General features: G+C 46.7%; 1 protein-coding gene across 4 annotated transcripts in view; it reads right to left on the reverse strand.

Moving 5' to 3' along the window:
- The window catches only part of LRRK1 (leucine rich repeat kinase 1), a 121,332-nt gene extending 112,860 nt beyond the window's left edge, over positions 1 to 8,472 (reverse strand). For 2 of the 4 annotated variants that reach the window (XM_072796620.1, XM_072796624.1), the window contains exon 1: positions 6,007 to 6,134. Coding sequence is in view for 1 of the 4 variants with exons in the window: in XM_072796599.1 (XP_072652700.1) it covers positions 6,007 to 6,103 (97 nt within the window). In the remaining 3 variants the exon portion in view is untranslated. Of the gene's footprint in view, positions 1 to 6,006; positions 6,224 to 8,163 lie in introns of those variants that run through there. The other 2 variants (XM_072796599.1, XM_072796632.1) reach the window with 2 other exon arrangements.
- Between the last annotated feature and the right edge of the window lie 1,805 nt (positions 8,473 to 10,277).

The following is a 10,277-nucleotide window of genomic DNA, read 5'->3' on the forward strand; positions in this document are numbered from 1 at the left end:
CTGGCCCTAGGTGGCCAGGGCCTAATGGCTCCACAGACCAAAGACCAAAAAAACTCAGTGATAACCAAGCAGAAGGTTGCTTGCTCTTGAAGAGTGGGTGGTTTACTCAGCCTGAAAAGCAATCCACAGGGAGGGAGGGCAAGGCTCTGCTTTTAGTTACTTCAAGAAAGGGGTGAAGGGATTCTTATCAGCCAGGGTAGGTGGAGCTAGATGCAATGAAGGCAGGACTGGTCTTGTGGCAGAAACCTCCTAACAGAGTTGCCCATAGGCAGGCTGGCGTTCTTTGAGAGGTAGTCAGTTTCCCGTTGCTAGAAGTAAGCAAGTACATTCTGGATAAAGAATCAGACCCAAGCCTCAGATTAAGGCTAATGTTAAAATCCCCATCGAACCCAGAGCTTCTGTAGTTGGGCAGGGCTTTGTGGGCAGCATGCAGCACAGCCGTGTTAACTGCCACCCTCATGGATGGATGCCCACAACCATTTCTCCAGCCCCTGAGGTCACTGCTTGGCCTCCCTTCCCTTTACCTCCCTCAGTAAAGGATTCCTCACTGGATACTGGCTGCGGTTCCTGGAGGGCCCAGTGCTGCTTTTAAGGCCAGGCTGAGGCAGGGGGCGCCCATGGACCAAAGTCTCCATCCAAACAAAGCCCTGTCCACCCTCCTTGCTCCCATGGTATGAACATGGCCCAGTTTGCAGGAGCAGGACATCCAATCCAAAAACAGGTTCAAGATGTGGGCTGGCAGTTTGGCTCTGAAAGGCACACCTCAACATGGACCTGTCCCCTGTAGGGTTTTCGACAGTGGTCCTCTGAGAAAGCAAACTACCACCAGATGGGCACTTCCTATTGCAGCCTATTTCCTATTTCTATTTCTGGAAGGCAAGAAGAGCCCCTACTTGAGGAAACTGCTTGGTTCCTAGGAAGTTATTTTTAATACAGATTTGAAAAAGTCAAAAGAAAAAGAGAAAAATGCTGAAAGTAGCTATGTAAAAATTAAAAACCTGGGATTTGAAGACCTTCTGGAAGGTTCCTCATCCTCCTTTGGTCCATGCTGGTCCAGTGGAGGACAGTGCTCTGAGAGGCAGGCAGCTGAAGTCGGGGCGGCTCATAGAGCGGTGGGGTACTGGAAGCAGCCCGCTGATGTTTGCCTGAGCACCCCTCACCCTCTGTGGCTCAGAAGAGTCTCGCCAAGAGTTCTTGGCCTGAATTATCTAGAAGTTTGTTCACCTCTCCACTTTCCAGGGAGCCTCACCTCAGCTGGCAGGACAGGTTTTTCCACTCTGACTCAGAAGAATGTGCAATGATGTGTTTGTTCACACAGATTGCCCCTCAGCCCCAGCCTAATATCTCACTGACCCTTGTTCTATCAACTCACACTCTCAGCTCTTCCACACTTTCTAAATATCTCTCTTGTACCACAGGCAAGCTGACTGCTGACAGTGCTAATAAGGTTGCAACATGTCTTCCTGAGACACGACTGTGCCACACAAACACAGGATAGGCATCACACAGCACACACACAGCACACACACACAGCACCCCCCGCCCCCCCTCCACCTTGGCCCCACTGTGCAACTGGTGAGATGCTCCCACCTTCACGGGCTTTGGAAGGGCTAGACATGCTAAACAAGCATAAGGTGAACTACACAATCAAAACAGGTATGGGCGCGAGAAACACACCTAGTTCATATCCATATGCAAACAAAATGCTATTACCCAAACCCAAAAATAAAACATGAGTTCTCTCCTGATTTTCATTAACGTTTGGAGCTTTTTCTAAACTATGTTTGGAAGCCTAATAATAACTTTGTCGTTTCCAAAGCATGTTGTCTTCCAAGCATTTTTAAAAGAGAGAGCTTCTAAAAGGGAGAGAGAGCTGCTCCTCCATTGACTATAATTTGAGTCTTATTGGTTTGCTTTATGGCAGTCAATTTTCCTTAGGTGGTGCTGGAAGTTGGGTGTGTGATAAGCTTCCCTGCTGTGAGGTGGGTGCATTGGGGTGATGGGAGGGGAAGCAGAGCTCCCTGTGTTCCCAGGAGGTCTGGGGAGAAGGTGAGCAGAACAAATTTGGCTCATTTGGGGGGACACAGCCCAGAAGGTAGATGCAGCTTTATGCCTCATGGAGCCAAATACTCCCCTATTTGTTCTAGAAAGAAATTAGGAGGAAAGAGGCCAGTTGAAGCAATGTTGGCTTTAAAAGTGAGCATGGAAGTGTGTCAGTTAGATTGTAATCACAAAACATCAGTATTAAAGAGGCAACACTTTTAAAAATAAATTGCAGCGTTAGTCTTCTGGCTGTAAATGTAATGCAAAACAAAATAAAACAAAACAAAAAAAGGAGCACATGCTCAGTGTAGAAAACATAAACCCTACAGATGAGCAAAGAGCAATGGCTGTAATCTCCACGTGACTGTGCTACCCTCAGAATGTCACCTGCCTGCCAAAATATAAAATATATTTACATTTTGTGAAAATAAAGCCCAGACGTGCAATGTCTTAAAATTGGGCCTGCAGAGCTTTGGGGTCAAGGTGAGGGCCGGTGAGTGGGGTTCACCAGCCCCACCACTCACCACTGCCCATCAAAGCAACTCCACTGTGAAGTGTTACATAGGCTCTCGGGAGGACTTCATGCTGGCTGCTTAAATAAGTAAGTAAGTAAGTAAGTAAGTAAGTAAGTAAGTAAATAAATAAATAAATAAATAAACATATTTTTTCAAGGGATTGATGCCCACCAACTCTCATCACAGCAGACTGAGTGACAGGTACTGATCCTTCACCTCTGTCCATATCCACAGCCTGGCCAGGGCCTCCTTGTGGATGGAGCTCTTCATTTGGGCTCCTCTACATGATGTGCTTTGGCCATGGGTAATAGCCCGCCATTCTGGGGCTCCGCAGTAAGGTATGTTTCTACTTTCTCCACTTGCATCTCTGCCACTGGCAGGGGGACAAGGTCCCCTGCCCATCTGCTGGTCTCAGGAGGATGGGAATCATGTGGAGCAGAGCTTCAGACCTCAGCATGCAGCAGAGCCCCCCAGCCACCTCCTGCTGTGAAGGCCAGAAACAAATAGTCACTGGTACATCCCACTGAGATCCCGTGTCTGTCTGAAATCAGGGTTCAGAGAAACTGAGCCACACAGTGGAGGTCACCCAGTACTAACAACTGAATACAGTCCTGATTAACCCCACAGGCAGGCTCTTGAGCCCCCACTACACTGTGTGAATCCCAGAAATGTCCTCCCACCCCTTCCTGCTCAGGGAAAAGAAACACAATCATCAACTACCTGTGGGTTCTAAACAGGGCAGTGACAGAAGCGCTCATCACTCTAGCTAACATGCTTTAGTAGTGGCTCCTTAACCTGGAGCCAGAGGTAACAGACTTAACATTCTCAGAGTCTGGGAGGTCCGGTGGAGGCCCCCACAGTGCTGCTGTTCCCCTGTGGAGGAGACAGGCAGGAAGGGCGGGTCCTCCTCTGCTCGCATTCTTCCACTGCGTCTGCGTCGGTGGGGGGAGGTAGTTGCAGAAGGCCAGGAGGGGCCTGATGTCTGGCCACCACAGCAGCCCAAGGCCAGCAGGAAGGGAGTGTTGAAAGGTTTCTGAGGATCTGAGGATCCCAAGGTGGAGCTCCCACCCTCAGCTCCTCTGCTACCACCTATGGTACCTTTCCACTCTCAGAGTTTGGGCATAAATTTGCACTTCTTCATGGAATCCTCATGAGAATTCAGTTACTATTATAATTCCTTAATAGCGACTCTAATTCCAGTAATGCTGAGCCACAGGATAGAAGTTTCCAGTGCATTTCAGGCTACTTTCCTCTTACCTTCTTCAACCCTGTGGTTTATGTGTTTTGTCTCCACACAAACACCTCTCTCACATTAGGGATTCATAAGACATTCCCTCCCTGTGGGACCCCCTCCCTCCAACCCCCAGCATCTGGAACAGAACCCAGTGGGGGCTGCATGATTCCCATAGGCTCCTGTACCCTTGTGTGCATCCTGTGGCTCATTCAGAACAGAGTAGGGGGGAGTCCTGAGATTCCATTGGGGAAAGAAGTCCCTACAGCAAAAAGATTTTTCTGAGCCAGCTTCTTCCAACCTAGTGGGGAATCTACTGTAGGAACAGGGTAAAGTCTAGACAGATCTCGAAGGGAAAAAAACTGGGAGCTGGGGAGTATCAATGCATGGCCTCCTAGTGCACATGAACATTTCCTGGTTATCTGTGTGATCTCAGGCCCAGAGGCAGGTAGGTAGACCAGAACCTCGGCATGCCCCGGGAGCCCATTAGAAACAGACTCTCAGTGCTCCCAGACCTACACAGTGAGAATCTGTATTTCACCAGATGACCAGGGGACCCAAGTATATATTGCAATTTGAGAAATTCTGTTCTAGAGGACCCAAACAATTTAGAGCATTTGGGGTCAACCGGGGTCCCAATTACACATTAGAATCATGGGAAGGAGGTGCAAAACTTTAAAAAAATGCCCATGCCTCCCCTCCCTCCAAAATGCTGCTCTAGTGAGTCTGGGGGGTGCCTGGGCATTGATAGTTTAGACACCCCCAGATTTCTGGGGGCAAGGGTGGAGACCTACTCATTTAGATCACCAACTCTTGACCAGGAAGGGGATGGGGCAGATGCCCTCTGAGGCTTTTTCAGTTGCCACAGTCACCTACCCAGTAAGTCCCAAAGTCCCAGCCCCACCCTCATTCATCAGGATTGCTAAGAGGAGAGACAGGTACAATGATAGAGCTGGAAAGTATGGGAAAACAGAGCCACTACTCAAAAATCAGATATCTTGTTCTACAGTAACTGAACAGAGTGTCTGCTGAGCCAGGTACAATGTTGAATCCCCAACTTCATCGAGGGTACAATCACTTGGCCCTTTCCGATCCAACATACTGGCCCTCTCCAACCCCACACAGTAGCCTAGACTTTAAGGGCTAGAATTCTAACATGAAGATGAAGGTTCCAATTGCAGTTCCACCATTTATAAATTGTTGACACCAGTGTCTAGGCATCTCTCACTCTCAAGTTCTTCAACTATTAGATGGGGATAAATGACCATTTTATAGGTCATTGTGAGGATTAAAGGAGATTATTTCCTAAAGCACTGAATCCAGTGCCTGGTATGCACTCAGGGCTTACACATTGACATTGGGTGTGTCATCATCAACAACAGTGACAATGCCATCCTCTTTACTCGTGTTGATAGTGTTAAAAGTGGTTCAACTCTAGCAGAAACCCAGCAATACATATAAAAAGGCTTAAAAGTGTTCAAGCCTAGTAATCCCACCTCCATAAATCTATTTTAAGATTTATGGAAAAAGCACGTCTAAAAAGATGGGAATGCGATGCTTTGTGTAAGAGTCAGCAATTAGAAACAACCAGACTACTCCCATACATCCAACAGGGCAATAAGGACTAGGTCCATCATTTTATACAGTATTCTCACATAAGATGATGTTTTACTAGATCATCCAATCAAGGTGACTAGCGAAGTTAGGAGAAAAAAGTATAGGATACTAAACTATATACAATATAAAATTAAAAAAAAAAAACAATATAAAATTAAAACAAAATCCCTGAAACCCAGAGAAGCAGATTGGAAGAGAACATACCAAGCTTTTAGCATGCTTGTGTTTAGGGCAGTGAGACCCCTGGTGATTTTTTCCCCTACTTCTCTTTTATTTTTTTTCCTTTTCTCAGTTTTTCTTTAATAAACATATATTATTTTTATATTGAGAAAACAAACCCAAATCTCCATTAAAAAAGCTTTTAAACCAATGTGAAGTAACACCCCAATTCTTAAGATTCTTGACTCCATCATAAATTTTGCCCCACAGCTCCTCAAAGTTTACAATTTAAGTGAGAATCCCAAGATATATTTTATAATGAAATGTTCACCAAGCAATTGGCATTTTTTTAACCTTGGGTTGAAAACCCTTTGTTCTAGACTCCCCACAGGATGCAAACGGCAGGTGGAGCCTGGCATGCCAGGCTGACTCTGCTCTTACCATTGCGAGTCTCCATGGCACGTTTCGGACACACAGCTGACCCCTCTGGCCCCACACACCAGTACATGCTGGGCGGTCGTCGAGACATGCCAGCCATCAACTCTTGGGTGGCTGCCCTCCAAGTCAATCCTGGCCAGGGTCACCGCCGCCACCGCTGCCGGGAGGATGGATGAAGCCAGTGACACACAGTCATGGCTGAGCAGAAAGCTCTCTCATTCTGGTGGTGAAAAATATCATAAAATCAGAAAGTTTTTTCTTAATTGGCAAGTCCCTTCTCATAGTCCTGCATACATTTACCATTTATATATTGCACCTTGGTACTCTTTTTCTTCTTTGCGACATTCTTCCTCACATTCCATCTGTCTAGACACGTCCATCAGGTGAAGGCAGTGGAAGGACAGAGATCCCCCCACCTCATGGAACATGTCTAACCTAAAAACAGTCCCAAGGAGCACTGGGTGAGGGCATCTGGGTTGTTCAATTGGTTAAGCATCTGCCTTCAGCTCAGGTCATGATCTCAGGGTCCTGGGATCGAGCCCTGCATCAATCTGCTTCTCCCTCTACCTCTCCCCCTTGCTTGTGCATGCTCTCTCTCTCAAGTAAATAAATAAACAAAATCTTAAAAAAAAAAGGGGGGGGCATCTGGGTGGCTCAGTCTGTTAAGTGTCTGACTCTTGATTTTAGCTCAGGTCATGATCTCAGAGTCATGAGATCAAACCCTATATTGGGCTCTACACTGATTCTCTCTTCTTCTCCTTCTGCCCCTCCCCACCCCCACTCTCTCACTCTCTCTCTCTCTAAAATAAAATAGTCTCGAAGAAACCCCAGCAATTGCTGACACCCACTGGTAAAGGGTTCAGTGACTGTTCAGTCAACACATGAACGTTGTCCATTGCACAGTGTCATCAGTACAACTAAATGAAGCTTTGGCTTTCAGGGGCTCACACTTCAAGCTGGGGTGGGGCAGACACACAACAGATCACAATACAAGGCTTTCCCTTTGCCCAGAACAAACTCTTCTGGAAGCCCAGAGGCAAGCAGACAATGATCCCAAAAAGAAGGTGTCTGGAAGGCGTTGGTACTGGTTATGAAGACAAAGCAGTCTGAGCCCTGGGGAATAACGGACAGGAGCCATACACATTCTGCCTGCCTGGGGACATTTGGCCATGGCTGGAGGCATTTTTAACTGTCACGGCTTGGAGTCTAGGGCACTACAGGCATCCAGTGGGCAGAGGTCAGGGCCATTACTGAACATCCCACAATGCACAGAGCAGCCACCCACAAAAGAAAATGATCTGGCCCGAAGAGTTCCAATTATGGAAAAACTTTGAGTTGGATTAAGAGAAAATGAGTGAAAATATCAGTGAGGGAGACAAATAACTCTGGGAAATGAATAAGGGGTAGTGGAAAGGGAGGTGGGCAGGGGGTTGGGGTGACTGGGTGACGGGCACTGAGGGGGGCACTTGGGATGAGCACTGGGTGATATGCTATATGTTGGCAAATTGACCTCCAATAAAAAAAATAATAATTAATTAAAAAAAAAAAGATTTACCTCCTAAAACTAACTTGGCTACCATAACCGCTAAGCTAGTGTGCTGCTCGCTCATGCTGGGTTCCCACTGAGCCTGGGGGAGGGGTCCCCCAACACAGGTGCCCCCCAACACAGGTGCCCATCCTGCCATGATGATTATATTTCTAGAACTGCCTCGAGGGCAAGACCCTGGTCCAGGTGAGGCCTGGCACAGGATAAATCGCACAATGGGAAGGGAATTAGTATGTGAAATGCATGTGTTCTATGGGTCTTCGTATAGAGACTACACTAGGCATAAGTACAAGGTCATTAGCGACTACCCTCTGAGACAGATAACTCTGAAGTGCAGAGTTAAAAAAAAAAAGTTGAGGTCATGTAAATCATGCTTAAGACAACATCGAAAGGAAAAAAGCATAATCTGGATGTGAAAGGCTTGGACTGTCTGTGTCACGTGTCAGCAGGGTGACTTCAAGCGGAAACCTGTGTGTCTCAGTTTTCCCATCTGTTAAAAAGAGACATGCACCCTCTTACCCAGGTGACCTCGCAGGGCTGCTGTGTGATTTCAACTAAGGTAAATTTTCTGCAATCACTTTCTATAACGGCCAGAGATGGGAGGTGGTTCTCACCTGTAGTATCAGCGGGAGGCCTGGTTGACCAGCAGGGTCTCTCCCACGGGCCTTCTGATGAACAAGCTCAGAGTATCACCGCTGGAGGGAGATACACCATCTCTCCAGTGAGCAAGCTCTAGAAGGTGCCCTGAACAGTGTGGGCACTGAGCAAGCTACGGAATGAGGCGGGGCGAGCACTGGAGCTTTCTCAGCTTAGATCCTGGAAATCAGGCCCAGGCGGGCTGTACTCCTACAGGCAGGGAGAGGTGGAGCTAGAAAAACCCTGCCCCAGAGGCCTTGTCCATTATGAGCCCTCACCTTTCTGAACCAAGGAGTGAGAGGTTTAAGGAAACCATCCTTAGGAAAACCTGTGTTTGGAGTCTGGGAGCCTGAAAAACCCAAGGAGGAATGATCAACCTGGACAACATTTAGGAGACCATCGAAAGCTTTCTAAATTGTAAAATATGATCAGGAAAATCAACTTGAGACAAGAAGTCAGAGGAACAGCAAAACAATTTGTTTTAAAATAAAGGCTCTAAATCCTGCAGTAACACTCAGACACCAAGGAGCACAGTGGCCATCTGCTTTCAAACGTCTTAAAATCAGCTACCACATCTACCCAGTACCACCTCAAAAAATCCAAATGCTAGTAGACTTGCCTTCTGAAAACAGAAGTGTCTTACCATAGAGTGCTTTTAAGTTTTTTTTTTTTTTTTAAATCTTTAAAATATTTTAGGCCAACCCTCGGCCAGCACATTTTGTTCCCCTTTTCATTTTCAGTTTCCTTTTGAAAATCTCTTTACCGATGGAGGATTTTACCACTGGCACAGTTTTTCAACTGTAATTTGTATGTTGGCTTAGACTCTAAGGTAGAAGGTTTAAAATGAGGTAACTCAACTTTTGCTCAATCTTTGCCCTCAAACGGATCTTTGCTTCTTCCTGCTTCTTTTGGGCTCAGACCAATGCAACAAATCATGGTTGTAAGTTACATGTCTTCCTTTCATTGTGGTGCATACAGCCTTAAGAGGACTTCAAGAGGTTTTCTGTAATAATTTTAATACTTTTTAAAACCTCACCAATTTTTCATTGCTCCTTATACGTGCAGTAATGAATAAAACTGAATGCTTAATCAAAAAGAGAAAAGGGGAAGCTGACATTCATCCCGCAAATGTTTTTATTGGGCCCTTTCTATGAGGAGTGAACTCCATGTGTTCATGAAACTTAAAGCTGGTGGGAAGGCACAGTTAAGTAAGTGCTTGCCACAAAATTTCTGACTGAGGAGAAATAGAGGAGACCCTGGACCTGCTTACTTGTCTTTTCAGGAGGCTTGGAAAGGATTGTCAGTACCAAAGAGCTAGAAGACACTTGCAAATGAGCACGTCAGCTCAGATAATCCAGTAATTCTTTTTAGTGAAAGCATGGTAGAGATGGTTGGCCCATAGTCCTTGACAATCCTTTGGCACTACTAGCCTCCTCTGACCACATACCGGCTTGCCTACAGAATGTGTGTAATGGATTCATGGACTTCAAAATATCAAGGGGCTGCGGACCAGAGAAATGTGTAGATCTCAGTCCTAGATGAACACCCAAAGGTCTGGGAACAGAAGCCCTTCATGAGTCTGAAACCACAAACAAGTTAAGACTGTCCATTCGCCATTCAATCTGTATGCCAGGGTGTACTGGGCACCTCTCAGACAGTTCTGGGCGTGAAGACGCAGCAGTGAGCCATGCTGGTGCCTAGGAATGGTCTCTGACCCCTGGAGCTCCAGGAGAGTGCCAGGCAATTAAAGAAGAGAGCAAATAGATGAAGAAGGACCATAATACCAGTGGAGACTGCAAAAGACAGCAAGGGGGGGGGGGCGGATGTGACAAAGAGGCTGGGCTTACAGGGGGTGGCTGGCAGTATGAGGAGTCAGGGGTCAGCATGTAGAGGCCATATGCTGAAGAGCCAGCTGGACCATGGTGGCTGGTGGGGTGGGGTGGGGTAGAGGGTGGCATGAGCAATGGCCAGGTGGTTGATGATGCCAGACTCCATATCAACTGAGGGGAAGGAGGTGTCCTGGGTTTCATGCCAATCACAAGGAGAAATTATGGCAGGGTTCTAAGCAGAGGATTGACACATTCTGATTTAC

This window comes from Canis lupus, chromosome 2 (assembly GCF_048164855.1).
Source record: "Canis lupus baileyi chromosome 2, mCanLup2.hap1, whole genome shotgun sequence".
In the NCBI taxonomy this organism is placed as follows: Eukaryota; Metazoa; Chordata; class Mammalia; order Carnivora; family Canidae; genus Canis; species Canis lupus.